This window comes from Protopterus annectens, chromosome 12.part0, assembly GCF_019279795.1.
Source record: "Protopterus annectens isolate FY-2018-M chromosome 12.part0, PAN1.0, whole genome shotgun sequence".
In the NCBI taxonomy this organism is placed as follows: domain Eukaryota; kingdom Metazoa; phylum Chordata; order Ceratodontiformes; family Protopteridae; genus Protopterus; species Protopterus annectens.
The window spans coordinates 1264409637-1264430574 of NC_056746.1; the positions used below are offsets into that span (position 1 = coordinate 1264409637).

General features: G+C 36.7%; 1 protein-coding gene across 3 annotated transcripts in view; it reads left to right on the forward strand.

Annotated features, from left to right (window-relative positions):
* The window catches only part of LOC122817110 (ubiquitin carboxyl-terminal hydrolase CYLD-like), a 363020-nt gene that overhangs the window by 262856 nt on the left and 79226 nt on the right, over positions 1-20938 (forward strand). For all 3 annotated transcript variants that reach the window (XM_044090288.1, XM_044090289.1, XR_006367148.1), the window contains exon 12: positions 3479-3587. In XM_044090288.1, the coding sequence (XP_043946223.1) occupies positions 3479-3587 (109 nt within the window). The remainder of the gene's footprint in view (positions 1-3478; positions 3588-20938) is intronic.

Here is a 20938-nt window from a genome sequence, read left to right on the forward strand (position 1 = left end):
CATTACATTAGATTCTGACCAAAGCAACCACCTTGTTTCTGCTACAAACAGTGACAGACAGAGAGTATACTGTAACAGTTTTCCCTTTGTAAGGATGAAGCTTGTATACCTGTCAGTTCTTGTTATATAGATGTTATGCTTTTTTTTTCACAGCCATACCATACACTGTCATATGAGTTCAAGTGGGCAGTTGCATATATTAATCCAAGGAAGACAGAATATTAACATATTTGCAGTTTTTATGTATTCATGTATTTTATTTATTTTATTCTGTTTAATTTTAGTCCCCGGGACAGCACTGATCAAATCTGACCAATTGCAGGCTCAGCTCGTATTACAAACATTGTAGTAATAAGGCAGTCACATTATGATTACTCAGTGTGAATAGTAAGACAGTTAAACTAGTATATAAAACGAGGCAAATGCAACACAAGGGGGGTGGTTTGTTGTCAAAAAACATTGCCTTAAAATGTGGTCTTGAGTTTTTTTATTACATTATAAAGTAAGTTTGTTTATAACAAGTTAGAAGACCAAGGTGTTTTTCTTGATCAATTTTGATAGTGTTTGGAGAGGGTTAGGAACTGTATATAGTATCTAATATGTGTCATCTGTCTATAAGAAAAGTACAAGATATCAATCAGTTTATAGCCTGTTGATAAAGAGAGACAGTAGTAAAGGTGACTGTACGGACCTTTGGGGTACATCTTTGATGGATGGAGCTGATTGAAAGGCTTAAAAACTAATTTTGACTTTAAAGCGTCTATGAGAAATATAGTCCATAAGTCAACCTAGGTCTTTGAACTCCATCCTTTGGTATAGTTGCGATCCATACTTAGATTATGGTTGTTATCCCCATTCTTATCCTTTCTGACAGGAAGCCATGAAGTTGTGGGCATAGGTTGTTTCAGATGCCTTCTGATAACTACCCATATTCCCGAGGAAGCCAACTCTTGTGGATAGGGTCAGCCATTATTTGATGATACCACATAATTGATCCCTCAGTTTGTCAGAAACAAAGAAGCTTTTAAATCAGTGTATCCCTAACCAAAATCAAATGCAGCTGTTTGTAATCCCTGATCTCCTACAGTGGTGAAGCAGCCTAAAGATGCTGTTGCCAGATGTAGCCCCAGGACTCCTCTGTGTTTTTACTTCATTTCACCATATATCCAAGTTTATTCAGGAAACCTAACAGGAGTCCATATTCATTCTTATTGCTCCATTTTGACCTCAGTAAGTTTGTTTCCTTTTCCTTTTGCCTTACCTTCTGACATAGTCTCTCTGAAGCCCTTCAGAACCCTGTTGACTCATATGTCTAGCAAGCACCACCAAAATCTTCACTCCCTTCAGCTGGCCGCATAGCTACACTACTTCTGTTGATAGCCATGGATGCCACATATCAGCTGCGAGTTGTCTAGATCCTTATTTCTTCCAAGAAGCCAAATGCAAGAAAACGCACAAGAGTAAATGAACAATATTTGTATTTGGCCTACTTCCAAGGGGTTGGATTCTTTTCAGCACCACTGCTAGCTAGCATAAAAATCTTTGATGCAGGCCATAGCTACTACTGTGTCAGAGTTCATCTTTTTCATTGCTAATTTCAGTTCCTTTGTCAGGGGTTCCTTTTAAATCATAGGTTCATAGGTAAGTACTAGGCTACCTGACATTTCAGGCCATTTTAAGCCTAGCCAATTTACCTTTTGGTGCTTGAATTAACCTATTCCATTTGGTGTCAGATTGGTCTTAATCATCCCATGGTTGATAATTATATATCCCCCCTAGTGAGAAAAACTGGAATCATACCAGAGATAATGTGAGGGAGCCATGCATATGATAAAGCATTAAAGAAGTGCATCTGTCCAGTAGTAGTAGTACAGGGGGCAATCTTGAGGGAAATGTTTTGTTTCCCATCTATAAATTCAAGTTACCATTGAATATGAGCAGGGATTAGCTTTGTTTTATGTGCATGATGAGTCTGCACCAGAGCAGCAGTATCATCTGTGAGATGTACTTCTCTCTACAAACTGTCCTGCTAATGCTGCAGAAGAGGTTTAGATTCCCAGAGCTAGTGTTTCTGATAACATTTGACTAGCTGATGTGCAGTAAATCCATCACTATTGGGTCAGAGGATGCGTTGTATGCCAGACACAGGTCAACTTTTAGCAATCTTATAGAATATCAAGTATAGTGACAGGGCTTTAATTCGATCAGTGTAGGCCATATTATTTAGCCCTTGTATCCTTTTAGTAAGGTCTCTCTGTGAGCATTCTTGTTGTTGCTTGTGTTTGGACAGATATATGCCAAAGAGGGCATTATACTCAATGACTGGCCTAATGAGGGCTGAGTAAAGGGGAACAATGACATCTCTAGATCTAGACATAATCTTTTTGTTTATAAGTTGTGCAGTGTAAAAGGACTTTCTTATGACAATGAACACCTTTTGGTTGAACGTTTGTTCACTGTTCACATAAGCTCCCATATCCCTTAACTGTGTCAACTCTTAGGAGAGAATTGTTCATGTGGTGGTTCCCAAAGGATACTGTAATAGATTTTTTGGTATTTAGTTTCATTACATAATTTGAGCACCAGTTATTTCTTTGGATCAAAGCTTCCTACAGGGTGCCTAAGTCATTTTGGGATTCAGTGATTGTTCCTAGCTTGCAGTCATCTGCAAACATAGTCAGCTAGAACCCTTTGGTATTTAAAGTAAGAGCCAGTAGCAAATAGGGGAGGTCCCAACACAGAACCCTGGGGGACTCCACTGATGACTGGTCTCTTTGTAGAAGTAACTTCCCCCCATTTTGATATTCCAGCATCCTATCTGTGAACCAGTTGAGAATCCAGCCAATATACATCCCTTTTGTTAGTATTTGTATATTTGGTTGTATGATAGTATACATTAGTAACAAAGTTTAGCAATAAAAGAGAGAGAATGAGTAAAATAGTGGCATAAACTATGAAAATACAAGTTTTGATGGAATAAATATGATGTGTTCACAGACTTGAATATTTATTTCCTCCAATGTTATAAAACACAACATTTGTCAGTTGAAATCACTGTGGCTTGCTGTGATACGGCCAGTGGTATTTACAAAGTGTCTGCTTTTGAACTAAATTAAGAGGGTAGTACTCATAAAAGTAATTACAAACAAGTAGCCCAATGCCTTATTATTGCCATTCATTTGGTAAGAGTATTATGCTAAATGTCTTAAACTGATACTGTGGCTATTTCAGTGAAAGAATACCTTACTTTAATGGATGGAGAGAAAAATAATTTCTCGTGACAGCTGGTTTCTGGGAGAAGAATAACGGGCCTGACATGGACGATCTTGTAATTTTCTGTTCACATGAAAGGCGTAGCTTCTTATACTTGTTGTGTGAGATCAGTGGAAATTATAACATTTGAGTCATTTATTTAGTATACAAATAAATAAGAATATGATTTATAAAAAATAAGATTATTTCTGTTTTTTTTTTCCAGATCCCATCATGCTTAATTATTCAAATGCCAAGATTTGGGAAAGCGTATAAAATGTTCCCTAAAATTGTACCCTCCTTGGAACTTGATGTTACAGACCTGCTCTATAATAGTAAGTAGGTGTCTCTTTCTGTCTGACTCTGTCAGCATGTATATATGACCTAAAGGTAAGAGTATTGCCTTTCATAATATTACTTAACCTCTTCCTGAGATACTAAGGTTATGATCCTGTTGAGATGGAGCAGTTTGTATGCCGCTATCATCATTCGGTCTATGCTGTCTGGAGCTTTGTATTCTTGGTAGAGTCACCACTGGCATTTTGCTGTAAGAGGAGTATCCAGAAAAAGACCGACTCAGATCCCTCCTGAGACTTTGCCGTCATTATGTTGAATAGGTTTGCAAGCTGATGTGATCCTTAAGGCAATGTTATCTGGACCTTTGCTGTTCTGGTAACTTCACCCTTGCCAGAGTGATCTAAGAGAAGGAGACAAAGAATGATTCAGAATTTGATTTCATAATGACCCATTTAAAGAATCTGAGAACCGGGCCTAGAATGTGGTCCCACCCCTAGATCCAGAACTGGGGGTGGTCTTTGGTGATGAGTGCTTTTTGGCTAGTAGTACGTGTCTGAGTTTCCTAGATAGTCTGGTCAGGCTTAGTCATTGTGCAAGCTTACCACATACAAGATGAGGGGCGGAAGGTGGGTATGCAGGAATAGGACAGATTAAGATGGACTAGACCCCTGACAATGGAAACTGACTCTTGAGGTATGAAGTGGCATTGCACTGCTGGGAAAGGAGATACTAATGTGTGTAGGAGGCTGACCAGTATTGGCCTAATGTAATTGGTCTTACTTCTATCAAAAGACATGGTTTGGGAACAATATGTCTTGATTTGGGGAGGGTCTGTTTTGAGAAGGAAAAACTTGTGTTGTTTGTGCACATCTCCTAACATTTTTTGGAGCATTCATTCTTCTTAAAAACGTGAGCACAGTGCTTTATCTGCTGACACACAGATATGTAAAAGCCAAGCACAGAAACAGAGCAGATTTCAAATAGCATGAATAATAAAATATTCTTGCAAAAAACTCAAAATGTTTTAATAAAATAGTAAGTGCTTTCACAATCAAAAGGATCACTTAATCAGACCATATCCTTCAAGCAACAGCACAAACAGTTGTATAGGATACATTAATTTGTCTCAATCAACAGCGACCAATCAGTGCATATTCTTAATTCAAGTAACAATGTTGCTTAAGAGCACAGTTAAAAAAGTCTGTACGTAATAAACTACTAATGTATAAAAAAAAAATCACTTCAAGAGCTTTCCAGCCTTAAGGGCTGGTTTCAAGGATACATAATCATTCAACCCCAGCCCTCGGTGTGATGATAGCAAAAAAATCAATCTTAACTCCCTAGTTTCAGTTGAAATTATCTTTCTGCATACTATCTTGAATCACATTTATAGCCATAAATTTAAACCAGCGGCTATCATCTTTCATATTAATATGCTTAGCAATGGCACTATATTGAAAGCCTTTATGAGCATAGTAATAATAATCCCTAATACGCTCTGTTAAGTGTCTATTAGTATTGCCCACATAAAAAGCAAAACGTGACACAATATGCTAAACAGACTAAATGTTGTGTATTACAGTTAGCTAGGACTTTGAAATTAAACACCTTTCCATTCTCAGGATGTGTAAACATACTGATTTCATCAATAAATTTACAATAAGCACAGCTGTTACATTTGCTAGTACTAAAACTACATGAAGAGGCTACAGCTGTATTCTTGTTAGAAGGATAGCATAGCCTAAGGTTTCAAAGTCTCCACATCTGTTCTTAAAATATGTAAATTCTTACTCATAATATTTCTAAGTCCTGCACTGTCACTACTCTGTCATACAAAAATAAATATTATCCATGTTACTCATAGCCCTTTCTCTTGATATTAAAACAAGTGTAGAGAAATAAAATTTACCACGTCCTCTCCTGTAACCTCTAGCTAAATGACATGCTGAATCTACTTCTATCTTTTTATATCCTCTGTCTATGAATGCAAGCTTAACAAGTTCTAGACTTCTCTCGAAGTCCTGATCTCTAGCATGAAGTCTAGATATCCTAAGGGCCTGCCCATTAACTATATTCTGAAAAATATGGTTGGGGTGCATGCTAGTACGATGCAAATAAGAATTACAGTAGCAGTCTTTCCTATACATTCTAGTAAAAATCTTCTTATTTTCATCTCTAGTCAAACATACATCTAAAATGTCGATACTATTAGATGAACATCTCATAGTAAATTTCAAAAAAACTACTCCTGTTATTAAGAAAAGACAAAAAATAAATTTACTGTAAATAATCCCCTTTCCTGAACGTTGTGAGATCAAATGGATTATTAAGTTTAGAGCAGATAGAAACCCTGGCTTAAATGATAAAGTTCCACTGAAGCCTATTCTAGGTAATAGGAGACTGAAGGCATATAATAAATGATTTATGTTTTAGCTTAGTTTATTGTAATTTATATATTTTTTGCCCGTACTAAAGATGATATATTAATTTAGTTATGACTAAGAACATACTTATAATAGTTCTGTAGGTCTCATGGATATTTGCATACATAATTATTCTAATTTTTTAATAAATATACTTGGTGTAATTTGAATAGTATAACTTAGATTTAACAATATAGGTTCAATTTTAAGGTGCTATTACTGCTTTTGTGATGATATAAATATATATATAGTTATTAAATTAAATTGGGTTATTTCTTGATGTATATTTAAATTTAAATTTAGCAGGAAATGATGTCATGATTTTTAATCATCTTAGAGTATTTAAATGCTGACATAGGTGAATTTTGCAAGTCTGATGAAGCCCTAGTGGTGAAAGCGCTTACTTTGTTTTAATAAATAAAAGTTTTATATTCGCTAATTTGGCAGTTTTTAAACTGTGGTTCACCCAAATGTGGTTCACCTAACTGTGGTTCACTGAATTGCTGCTCTATTGATTTTGCTGGAGTCTACGAATAGCCGTGGTTGTCCCGTGGATGCAATTTATATTTTGGATTGTTACATTTTTATTTACAGCAGCCTTGACGGGACGTTTATTCTTTGGGAGCTACCAGTGTTTGTATTTACTCTCATTTAGTTTATTAGCTTGGCGGCTCCTAAGAAACATGGCTGAGACCCAAATGGCATTGATTGAGTTACCGTATAATCCAGAATCCAGTCGGAACGACGCACACTCGCAGGACCGGGTTTTTTTAAGACTATTTCCGGATCCGTGAATCCTTTGACACACTACGAAGTATCGGAAGGCGAGGAAACTGTTTTTGGTAATGTAGATCAACTTGTGGGGTTAACGGAGGCATTGAGTCTGACCAAGTTAAAATGGATGCAATTGCAGCGCTATCATTTTGAAGTTTGTTTGGCGAGAAAGATTGTACCACGCGGACTGCGCATCTTGAAGATGCCCACAACAGGTAACACCTTCCCCCGATTTATTATACAAATGGCAACAGTTAAATCTAGATTTAAGTTTTAACTACATGAAACTGTTAATTGACTTTTTTCGTCCGGAAGAGGACACTTTGAGGAAAAATGTGATTGAGCAGCAAAAAGACATTGTAACCAAGTACCCACAGCTCTATGTAAATCAGGGCATGGAACGGGTATTAGATAACTTGCAAATATTTGAAAAAAGACTTTTAGAACAAAAGAAAAGTAAAATTTCAAGGGATACTAAGGACTTTATAGCAGGCCACGTATTCACTTGGCCTAGAACTGCTCTCAATAATCCCTTAAACACAGCAACCAATAGCCATGTTAATAGGACATCTTCTTCAGTTACAGGAATATACAGCAATGTTTCAACTGGGATTGTGTCTGAAGATATAGTGAACACAGAAGTTAGGACCTTGGACTCTAATAATTTACATATTGTACAGAATTAAATTGTTAGTCCATTAGTAATTGGTTCTGTAATAATTCATAATAATGATCATGGTGGTAACAAGTTATCTTTAAGCATGCCCTCTAATGATGGTGTTAGTAACAGTTTAACTAATAAAGGTTCAGTTGTTGATTTGGCTGTTAGACCTAAAGAACGTAATATACGCAATATTCATACCGGCTCTAACAATGAGCATACTCCTTTCCCCATAGCACTACCCCATGCAGCCAAAAGACAAAGATCATTCAGTCGAGGCAGACGGAAGAGAAAAGGCTCTGGGGGGGAACATACAGGTCCCACATTGAAACTGATGTGAGAAAGGGTGGAGAATCAATAGTATATAATTTATCTAACAAAGTTTTGACTGAATATGAGATCCAGGTCCTGGAAAAAGGGCTATCTTTTATACCTTCTTGTACTAGTGAAATATCAGACATTATTATAGATACTAAAATGTTTAGCCGCAATGTTCAGCTGAAAGTTGATTTTAAAAATTCAGCTGCTAAGAATAAGTCCCATACAGTTTTTAAAGCACCTAGCACTTATGTACCTACATTGAATCCTTGTTTGGATATATTTAATAAACTTGTTGAAGAAGATTTACATAGTTTATATCTTTCTGATAATATTAAAACTAGAGATTGTAGGAAAAGGAATTTAAATTTTAAACAAAGACAAGCATTAGATGGTTTGAAGAAAGATACCTCTATAATTATGAGACCAGTGGACAAAGGCGGCCCATTAGTGATTTTGGATATGAATAATTATAAAGAAAGTATGCATACTTTACTTCAAGATAGGAACTTTTATTCTATTATCGATCTACATGAGGTAGAAAGGAAAGTTTTAAATGTTTTTGAAATGTTAGACGATATATTATTAAGTAGATGTATTACATTTGAAATGATATCCCTTGATTCCTATAATTAATGGGCTTCCCAAAATTCACAAAGCTTTAAGTTACCCACCCATGAGACCTATTGTGTCGGGCAGAAATTGGGTTACTGAACCTTTATCAATATTCATTGAACATTTTTTAAGACCAATAGTTGATAGTAGAAAACAAGTTTTAAGAGATAGTAAACAATTTTAATCGAGTTTTATGATTATTTGAAACCCTTAGCACAGGATACCCCTTTTTATTTTGTAACCCTGGATGTTACAAGTTTATTCACGGTCATACCAAATGACATCGGTGTGAGAAATGTTAATGATTATTTAGTTAACCATTCTAATATGGACCCCAAGCAGATAGATTTATTATGTTTATTTTTAGAAACAGTTTTAGAGAATAATGTTTTTATGTTTTATGATAATATCTATTCCCAACGTGATGGCATAGCAATGAGAACACCATGTGCAAATAGCTATGCAAATATTGTCATGGCCAGTTGGGAGGAGAAAGAATTATTTACTACTGATAGCTTCAAAAGCTCAGTAGGTTTTTATCGTAGATTTGTAGATGATTTGTTTTTAATATGGAATAATGATGAGAGTACACTGCTCAGGTTTTATGAAGAAATAAATACATTATGTAGTTTTTTGAAATTTACTATAAATTATTCTACAAGAGATGTTTCCTTTCTTGATGTTAACATAAGAAGATTTGACAGTGGGTTAGTTAATACAGGAATACATAGGAAAGCATGCTTTCACAATACTTTACTTCACAGAACAAGTATGCATCCGAGGCATGTCTTTAGAAGTGTGATTAATGGTCAGGTTATAAGGGCCTCCAGACTAAATCCATTGGAAGTAGGATACATTCAAGAATTGGATGATTTAAAATATAGGCTTTTGGTAAGGGGATACAGTGTTAATGAGGTTGAGGAAGCAATTAGTAATATAGGATCCCTTAGAACTACCACAGCCCGTCCTTATTTTTCTGAACATCCAATAAATGATGTGGTCAACCAGATTGACAGCTTATCTATAGTAAAGATTTCAGTCCACTTCACCTCTGATATATATTTAACAAAGGAGATTTTTAAGAAGCATTGGGAAATTTTATTACTTGACGATAATATTAAAAATATAGTAGGTGAAGAACCTAGATTTGTATTTAAAAATAAAAGGAAATCTTAAACAAATACTTTGCTGCTCTAGAACAATGTTTAATTTTGATAGCATAGAAAAACAGGTAGGAACAAAACCTTGTTTAAAGTGTAATCAGTATGCTTACATAGATGATGCAAGATTGTTTGTGCATCCTATTACTCATGTAGTTCATTCTCTTACTGCTACAGCCAATTGTCAAACACGGAATGTGATATATCTAGCTAGATGCACAAAATGCTGTGCATTTTATATAGGGAAAATGAATAGAAGATTAAAAGAAAGAATCAGAGAACACAATTATAATATTATGTTAGAAAATTGCCATTATGCACTAGCTAAACATGTAATTGACACTGATTCTACACATCAATTTATATTTTCAGTACTACAAGTTATATATCCTAATGTTCAATGAGGTGATATTAATAATTATACTGAACGTTGTAAGATCAAATGGATTATTAAGTTTAGAGCAGATAGAAACCCTGGCTTAAACGATAAAGTTCCACTGAAGCCTATTCTAGGTAATAGGAGACTGAAGGCATATAATAAATGATTTATGTTTTAGCTTAGTTTATTTTAATTTATATATTTTTTGCCCGTACTAAAGATGATATATTAATTTAGTTATGACTAAGAACATGCTTATAATAGTTCTATAGGTCTCATGGATATTTGCATACATAATAATTCTAATTTTTTAATAAATATACTTGGTGTAATTTGAATAGTATAACTTAGATTTAACAATATAGGTTCAATTTTAAGGTGCTATTACTGCTTTTGTGATGATATAAATATATATATAGTTATTAAATTAAATTGGGTTATTTCTTGATGTATATTTAAATTTAAATTTAGCAGGAAATGATGTCATGATTTTTAATCATCTTAGAGTATTTAAATGCTGACATAGGTGAATTTTGCAAGTCTGATGAAGCCCTAGTGGTGAAAGTGCTTACTTTGTTTTAATAAATAAAAGTTTTATATTCGCTAATTTGGCGTTTTTTTTAAACTGTGGTTCACCCAAATGTGGTTCACCTAACTTTGGTTCACTGAATTGCTGCTCTACTGATTTTGCTGGAGTCTACAAATAGCCGTGGTTGTCCCGTGGATGCAATTTATATTTTGGATTGTTACATTTTTATTTACAGCAGCCTTGACGGGACGTTTATTCTTTGGGAGCTACCAGTGTTTGTATTTGCTCTCATTCTAGTAAAAATCTTCTTATTTTCATCTCTAGTCAAACATACATCTAAAATGTCGATACTATTAGATGAACATCTGATAGTAAATTTCAAAAAAACTACTCCTGTTATTAAGAAAAGACAAAAAATAAATTTACTGTAAATAATCCCCTTTCCAAAGAACAAAAAGATCATCGACAAATTGACAATAGAAACATAAATACTTACTAAAGGCAGAAGCCCCCAAGACATGCCTACTTTCCCATTCAGCCATGACCAAATTGGCGTAGCTGTTGGCACATGAGGTGCCCATAGCTATGCCAGAGGTCTGCAGATATGTCTCATCAAAAGTAAAGATATTTAACTCTAATATCATTTCTGGTAAAAAAAAAAAAATTAGATCAGTTTTCTGAATAGAATAACTATTTTTAACAAGAATATTACTTACGTACTCGATTCCTGCATTGTTGGGAATGACAGTAAACGGGGACGTTATATCAAGTCTGACCATATATTCACTCCCTAAAAACCTTTCGTCAGTTTGAAACCTATACAGATCATTAAGAAACTGTTCAGTATCGTGGAAGTCAAGAAAGAGGAAATTGTTCGTATTTGTATTATTTTTAAACAATGAGGTTATAGTGAGGAACTTATTAATTCTTTGGAAAAATTGTTTCAGCTGGATAAGGGCAAACTTAGGACTGTTAGTAATGTAGATAGATGTTACAATAATAGTTTAGATAGATTTGAATCTGGGGAAGTGAGGAGAGTATATTTTGTTACTGTTTTTAATGTGTTAACTCAGGAAATAGTTAATATTAAATATTATTGGTCATTTCATTTTAAGGGCAAAAGTTATATTAAAAACCTACATAGAACTCCCTTGATATCTTTTAAAAAAGGTAGAAGTATAAAAGATATGGTGGTTCATAGCTTGTTTTGTTCACGGAAAGAAGGTTTTGTTAAAGTGATAAGGACCTTGGGCACTAATGCTTGTGGAAGTTGTTCAATATGCAAGTATGTAGTTAAGTTTTTTGATAAGATCAATGGTGTTAGATATACTCCCATAGCACAGTATACTTGCAATATGAAGGGAGTAGTGTATGCTTTGACTTGCTTCTGCAACCTTTATTATGTAGGGGAAACCAAAAGGTCTTTTAAGGTAAGACTGCAGGAGCATGTTAGGGACATCAAAAATAATTGTGAGAATCCTGCAGCTGTTCATTATAATATGGTGCATGGGGGAACTTTTATTGATCTAAAGGAATGTATATTGGAACAAGTCCATGTACAAGATGTTTCATTGTTGAAGAGTAAATTGTTATTCAAAGAAACTATTTTTATTTTAATTATGATACATTGACACCTACGGGCTTGAACAGGGAATGCACCTGGAAAGCCCTCTTGTAATTTAATAATTTTATTGGATAATTATTTTATTAGTATTAATGGATTTGATTATTTAATGGTGTATTCTTTTGTGCCGGTTAACTCCTAGACAGCTGTTTAGCCGTGGCGCTAGAGTGGTGTACTGTGTATTGTGTTTCTACTGATAATAAATTTTATTATTTTCGGTGTAGTTGGCTTTGTCATTGGCTTTCTTGTATTTTAACTTTGAAGTTGGTTTGTGGTCTGAGACCTTTTTGTTTCCTCTCTGAACAATCAACTTGCAAAATTCTGCTCAGGACTCTATGCAACAAGGCCTGGAAGACAGATGCCTTTTCTTTTCCTTGGACAGAAATGTTCCTGTGTGCTTTTTCTAACCCTTCCAATGATATCCAGGGTACTTGTGAAGTTTCAGAGGGAATCTTCAAAAATCATTGTGGTAACTTCCTTCTGGCCCAGGCAATAGTAGTTCTACCTTCTTTTTGAATTGGCTAGGGGCAATTACCATAGGTAACCATTTGAAATGTTGGGACCAGCTAGAGTAAGTCCTGGAATGTGGAGACTGACTGTCCAAAAGAACAGACTTGCGTATACTAAGTCTGAGATGCGATTTGTCAGAATATTCCCTTTCCTCTGAGGTATGGTGATCTCGGAGTTGATGTATACAAATTTGGGGGGGGGGGGGTGAGCGACTTGCCCTTCCCTGCAAAAAAAGGTTAACTATTCTTCAGTTTTTTTGGTCTCTTTTTGGATTGTCCGTGATCTGCATTTCAAGTGCTGACATTTCAGTAGGGAGTCCTTACTTCAAAGACTGGATCTACTCACACAAGTACAAGGGGTATAAATACTACTTCAGGTCTCCCCTAAAAAAAGGGGCCACCAGTGTAATGGAACTAACACGGTCAACAAAGGATAACACTGATACATCCTAACCCTAAACAACTACAACTGACTGCCTGGATGATACAGTCTTAATACCTGATAGGCACCTGTTTACTGAGGATGTACAATAGGTACTAATGTAGGTAAGAAAGCCTGCTACTAGAAGATCATATGGAAATGCAAATGAAAAGGGTTTTCTGGTTGGTGACTGCAAAATAACTAGCACCTTTTCAAGGCTAGTGTTTCTGACTTTGGCAAAGACTCAGAGTGTGGCTTGACCCTGCCTGGAATAGTTTTGTTACGGTGGGAATAACAAAATATAATAGTTCAAGACAACTCTTTGGAACTAGTGTAGTTTGACACAGGTTGTCCCTTCTTTATGCCATCACAAGAAATTAACAACTGATCAAAAATTCTGAAAGATTTTGTTCTGTCAAGATAGTACCCAAGTTGTCTGTCGACATCCAAGATATGAAGTATCCTTTCTCCCGCATGTTTGGATTCAGAAATGGACAGTTTGGCTTAAAGTAAACTCTGATACCACTTTAGCCATAAAAGATGAATTAGTTCTCAAAAAAAAAACTGTCTTTGTGAAAAATGAGATAAGGATGACCTACCATAAGAGCATGCAACTTGTATACTCTTTACACAACTGTACTGTCCTTATGACCCAGCTTTGGGCAGTCACTTTCTTGTCTCATATCTTTGGGATTTTCTGTACCCAGTACTACTTCACTATTCTGATTGTTGCTTTGTATATCTTGCAGTATTTCAGTGATACCCTTGACTCATCTGCAGGTGTAGACACGTTGTAGTAATTTCAAGGAGCCCATTGGACTGGTACTTGGAGCACTTCATCTGGTTGTACATCTGTATATTTAAAGAAGTGTCTTGTTGGGTGGATCCCATAAATCTCTTGGGAAATACCTTTTATTTCATCACCTTTGTGCATCTACTTATCACACGTGACTTGGTGTCAAGTTGAAGGGCAAGCTTCCTACTGTTTAATGTAAGAGGATAGAGACAGAATTGGAGGTTGCTGCAGATTGCCACCTTAGAAAGGATGATTGGCCTGTTTGCACTGCTGGACTTTAAGTAAATGTTCATTGGTCCAGTGGATTTAACTATTTTTTATGCTACAGTATCAGAAGAGGAGGTATGCTGTTACCTATTATCCTGGAATAGGAGGTGTGCTGTTACCTGTCATGCTGGAAGAGGTGGTATGCTGTGTTACCTGTCAAGAGGAGGTATGCTGTGTTACCTGTCGTGCTGGAATGTAGCTGAAGGATAAAACTGCACTATAAAACCAGAAAAGGTCATCTTGGGGTTGTGGAACATTCTGACACGGTTCTGGGTTTTTCGGGATATAAAATTAATGAAGATAAAACAAAGGCTGTAGCTGTAAACTGTGTACCCACACATGATTTGGTTCAACAATATTCATATTTATGGGGATATGATAAAATGAAGTACTTAGGAGTATGGGTCAAAAACGATTTTGTTATGGCAGCTAAGGATATGTAGGAAGAGGCTAAACAAAAACTAATACAAAAACTGAGGAACTAGAAGCTGTTGCCTATGGATATGGATAAGATACAAGCAGTGAAAATGTTTTAGTCCCTTTAGTTTTATATACAGATCTAGCCTATTTTTATCAACCAGAGAAGAAGCTATGGATAGTAATTAATAAAATGTTGAAGGATTTTATCATGGAGGAGGAAAGGGCAAGATTCAAGTGGGATAAGCTGATCCTTCCAATCGAACAAAGAGGTTTAGGATTACCTAATTTGAAAGGATATTTTAGAGCAACGCAGTTAAGGCTCTTATACGTAATACAAAGAAAGAGCTACAATTCCAAGGGGAAAGGGATGATGAATGAAGCCGGCAGGAAATTCAAAAAATAAAGGAAGAGTGGCATTTTGGATGCAGATACTTAAGGAGAATAACAATAGTCACATATAATATTATATTCTTAAAGTAGCAGAAAGTGTATTAAGAACTAAGCCCACATGGGAATGGAGAAAGGAGACTTTGCCGATAGGGATAACTGCAGTTAGGGGTACAGCGAATAGGCAAGAGGGGGCTGGAATTTACTGGAAGAAACTGGCAAAGGAACCAATGTATTGGGAATGAATAAAGAGGGAAGGTAATAGAATGGGAAGAGGTCAAGAAGGCATTAGTAGGGCATATAATATATTGCATGATAACTATAGGACTCAATCAGATTAGGTCAGAAAAGATTGGGAAGAGAGATTAAATAAACAGTCACAAAGACACAATGGAAGGACATACATGTGACTCCCAAATATGCAACAAAGTCTAGAAAATTTATGATTTTTACAGGAAGTGTTTGCATAGGTACTTTTATACCCCAAGCAGACTCCAAAGAATTTTTCCTCAGGCAGTGGAGAAGAAAAAGGTATCTGGGAGCATATGTTTTTGGAGTGCAATTAGTTGGAAAACTTTAAAAGTTCCTTACAGAGTACTCTGTCAGGAGTACTGGGCGAGCAAATGAACGTATCTAAGGAAATTATTTTTTGAGTTGGGATACAGGATCCAAATTGCCCAGACATAGTAAGGCCTTGTTAAGATAAATTCTGGTGGCTGCCAAAAAAGCAGTTACAAGAAAATGGAAATCAAAGTCTAAGCCAACCATATTTGAAGTAGTGAATATTGTAACGGAGAAGAAAGAACAGGAAGTGGTATCTTTAGAAATGTGTGAGAGTTAATTATATAGGAAAATGGAAATTGTGGGAACAGTACATACAGAAAAATGTTTTGGAAGAGGAATGAGGTTTAAGAGAAGGCAGGAATTGAACAATTTATGTAATGTTAGTTTGATTGTATTATATAGAACAATGTATGTGGTGTATAATGTTTGTGCATTTGAACTTATTAATATGGTTTGATTACTTTTATATAAATGCAAGTTTGCCTATGTGGCAAGTGATAATTCAAAAAAGGTGTTTTTTAAGATAAAGCTGCACCATTCAGTAATAAGTTAAATTTACTTGAAGGCAGCATTTACAGAATTCTAAGCAGCCTCCGATGCAGTTCAATAAAGTAGGGGCTGCTGCTGAAATCAGTAAAAAGAAAAAAAAATCTGGAGGCATGTTTATGCATCTGCTTTCAACAACTGTTTAAATTTTAGTGGACATGGGATGTGACTGATGAAGGATAACTCTTTGATTTGCCGTAATCTTTTAGAAGCATTTTATGTTCACATATAGTTTGTCATACTTGCACTTTGTAGTAGCTGTAAGACCCTTGCAGTCTTTAAATGGTACATCATCTGCAAGGAAAGCATTGTCCCACATTTCCAGGGCCAAATGAGTCACAAGTCCTGGCGGTTATGGCAGGGGGTTTGCTGAAGTCTCCAGCTTCAGTTCAGCTTGGCAGACCACCTGTGTGCTGGGAGTCACCAGTTACGTAGCAGCATTACAGTTGGAAGCTGGTAGTGGTGCAAATTAAATCTGAAGTTTCAAACCCATGACTCAGGTTCTGTCATCATGTTGTTTGTAGAATCCAGATGTTCAACATGAGGTGAGCTTTGTCGACACCGAAATTCCTGAACTGATGTCTCCAAAGTGAAACACACTTGTGTTCTTCTGATTAGGATGATTGCACTCGTGTTTCACACACAGAACCTCCAATACTTGTCATTCCGTACCAGCCACCTCAGGTTTGCTTCTCATTACCAAGGCTGTTGACATTAAGATGCGTCACTCTGCCTCTCAGCTGGCGTAGCTTACAGAAAAGTAAGCAACATTCATCGGCTACATCTGTTCATTTCTCTACATTCATAATTGACTGCTGAGGATATACTTAGCCACTGCTAAATGTGTGGGATCTTTGATGTATAGATGTGTTTTTTCTAATGCCTGACCGCTTTTCTTTGAAGACTTCCTCCGTATTTTAAAATAAAATATAAACTTAAAATTGTGTTTCCTATTGGAATGTCGGCACTCGAAATGCCAAGTGCTAAAAAAAAAGACCGGAAACTCAGAGATGAGTGAATCTTGAAAATTATTGTTAACATTTCTTTTTGCAGGGAGCCAAGCCATCCCTGCAAACATATATATATATATATATATATATCTCAACTCCAAGATCGCTATACTGCTGAGAAAAGGGATTATTCTGAAAAATGGAATGTCACACTTAGTATATATAAGCCCTATCTTTCGGCCCTTCAGTCTTCTTGTAGTATATATAAGCCCTATCTTTCGGCCCTTCAGTCTTCTTGTAGTATATATAAGCCCTATCTTTCGGCCCTTCAGTCTTCTTGTAGTATATATAAGCCCTATCTTTCGGCACTTCAGTCTTCTTGTATTATATATAAGCCCTATCTTTCGGCCCTTCAGTCTTCTTGTAGTATGTATAAGCCCTATCTTTCGGCCCTTTAGTCTTCTTGTAGTATATATAAGCCCTATCTTTCGGCCCTTTAGTCTTCTTGTAGTATATATAAGCCCTATCTTTCGGCCCTTCAGTCTTCTTGTTTTGTGACTCATTGTAGTCGGTCCTGACATTTAAAATGGTTACCATTCTTTCTGTCGCACAGTATGGAAAGCTATATTTAAAAGCCTCTTAGCTGACTTTGAATTGTCATTCCACTAATTTTCCATCAGAAGCGATTAGTTAAGACTTGGAAAACTTGTTTACTCTAGGAGATACAGATCTAGCTGAGTAAAATACCTTCATATTCTTATTCTGAAGTGAGTTTACATGATATTTTTCTCAAAAACTCATTTCCATCAACCTAATAAATAAGTGATAATGTATGGGGAGACCCCCAATGCCCAGTAATTCTGTTACCATATCTGTAAGCCTAATTTTTCAGTGGATATTAGTTACATTTGTAATGCTGCTACTGTCATGCAGACCTGTAAAAACTGTAGCCTTTGTATCCTTATCACTGTCAGGTGATTAGCAAACTTGTTTGTTCTGGAAGTCCTGAGTCTGCTTTGGTGTTTTTTACAAGAAACTCAGAAGTAAATTGGAAGCAGATCAAACTGTTACTGCATTGTGCTCCTTGATGAGCTGGTGAAGTTGTTCTCCTTTCCATCTCCTTGGCCTTAACCTAGCTGTATTTAAGTGTTGTGACCCTGATAGAAAAGGGCATCGGCAGAAACCAAGAAAACAAGACTTTTGTTGCAGTGTGTGCTGTGTATGAGTTTGGAAGCTATACCAGCAATAGACTGGGAGGGAGTTTTCTGCGTAACAGTAAATATCCTTCTGTGATTTTCATTCCTTTAGATATTTACAGTTCTAGAAACTTGGGATATAATAATCTGACTTACAAAAATGTCTGTGTATAGTCACGCCCCCATTCGGAAAATTAGAACTAAAGAACGTATAGCACCTTGGCTAACCAGGGAGACTAAAACTAAAATCAAACTCCGTGACCAGGCCTGGAACCAATGGAGAGCCACCAAAACTCCCCTGGACCGCATTAAATTCCAACAACTCAGAAACTCGACTAAAACAGCCATTGTTCAAGACAAAAAACAGTATTACTCCCACCTCCAGGTCAAACACCAGAATAACCCAAAAAAGTTCTGGGCTGGATTTAATAACCTCCTCCATCCTGGGAAATCTACTACCCCCACCCCTGAGAAACTCATAGGGAAAAATCCTGTCGAAATTGCCAACGCCTTTAACTCCTTTTTTACGGATACCATACAGTCCCTAGCCACCCAGATTACTAACACTTCCTCATCACCCAATTACGCTTGTGACTCAACTCCACCTTCCTTTAAATTAGAACCTGTACCTACCCAGTACATCTGCTCCCTCTTAAAAAAACTTAGACCAACCACCTTAGCGGCAGATCACCTCCCAGCGGAATACCTTCAGATAGCGTCAGAAGCTATCTCCTATCCCTTATCTATCTTGATCAATAGATCTATAAAAGAAGCCACAATCCCATCTATTTGGAAAATCTCATACATCATCCCTCTCCACAAAGGAGGTACCTCCATGGAAACATCCAACTATAGACCGATTGCAATCCTGTCTCCTCTAGCCAAAATCATGGAGAGGTGTGTTCACAGACAACTTATGAACTACCTTACCCTTAATAGTCTCCTGTCTAATTCCCAACATGGGTTTCGCCCCTATCACAGTACCACCACTGCTCTCCTCTCCTTTACTGACTCAATCAATAATAACCGTAATAATAAACTCATATCCTCTGCTCTCTTTCTGGACCTATCGAAAGCTTTCGACATGGTCAACCACCAGCTACTGCTCCAAACCCTGGAAGGCTTACATCTAGATAACCCAGCCCTAAATTGGTTCAAAGCCTACCTCACTGGTAGACAACAGGCTGTACAATGGCAAAACAGGCTATCTGGCCTACTCCCCAACACCATTGGCGTCCCCCAGGGCTCCATACTAGGTCCCCTCCTCTTCTCAGTCTTCATCAACAATCTTCACATAGTTATACCCGAAGCCACCTGCATTCAATATGCAGATGACTCTACCCTGATATGCTCTGACATCTCCCTCTCACAACTCCAAATAAAGACCCAGAACTGTTTCACGAAAATCGAAAACTGGTTCACTGAACTGAAACTACTACTTAATCCCGCAAAAACCAAGTTGCTGCTATTTTTCCCCTCAGCAGCCACTCCCCTAGGTAATGAACCTCTATCTCCAAACAATCGCTCATTCCATGTAAAATCCACCAACGGGACCATCATAGAGCCTGTTCCCAACACTAAACTATTAGGAGTAACTATTGACCACAGGCTGAAATTTGACACTCACATTAGCAATACCATCAGGACAGTTAACAAAAAACTCGGGTCAGTGTATCGTATTAGGAATTTTCTGACCCCTCATACCAAACTAACCATTGCTTGAACTCATCTTCTCTACCCTCATGTATGCTTCCCCTATCCTATCTTTCCTCAATAAGCGCGAACTCAACATGCTCTCCGTCGCCTATAATCACATAGCAAGATTTATAACTGGAACTCCCTACTGCACCCATCATTGCCTTAACCTAAAGAAACTTGGCTGGCTTGAACTGCCCAATCTTCTCAAATTCTCCCAACTCACGGAAGTATTTAAAATAATTAACCAACCTGACAGAGTCCCTGCTCTGAGCAAAGTATTTCCACCCTACTCAAACCTTAATAGCCTCCGTTCAGCACATAGTGTTCAAATAAAAACCATCATATCTAAGAACTGTGGCGGGGATGCCATCTATGCCAACTCCATAGGGAAAACCTGGAATTCACTACCAAACAATTTAAGAAGTATAACCTCGCTTAACTTATTTAAAATCAACCTCAGCCAATTCCTGAAATCACACTGGTTATGTCCTTGCCCTAAACCAGACTAAACCTAGCCAACAACCACTTCACTAGATTCATTACTCCCTGGTAGACAAGTACCCTCTCCTCTAGCTTCCCCTCCCCAACCTACCTCCTCCGCGTAGGAATCGTGAATTACTCACACGTGGTGTTTGATGTACCCATTTATACCTATGTTAAAAGTATAATAATTTTTCTCTATATGTTCAAATTTTTTCTGTTTTTTTTTTCTCTGTCTGTCTGTTTTTATTCTCTTAGCATATTATGTTGGAGCTTTTCTCCCCGGGCCTCTACTGAAAATGGATATGTATCCAGCTAGACCAGCCCGGCCAACAAATGTAAAATAAAATAAAATAAAATAATAATATTCAAGGGGCCAGGTATCATTAAGACCTTGCACTTGCAAAGGAATAGCGGAACATTGAGGTTATAAAAGGTAACCTAAATGTGAAGGATAGGCTGTAGATTCTGATGTTAATATGTCTGGTGTGTGGTATTATTGTCTAGTGTATCATCTTGTACCCCCAAAAATTAATAAAGGCTTAGAGTTGCTTCTACAACAGTTGTTGCAGTGAGTTAGAGTTGGCTTCTTTGTGCCACTTCTGTTGTTACTCCATCTTCTGCAGTACAGAGCAGCTTAATGTCAGGATGCTTTGGGGATGTTGGACAAAG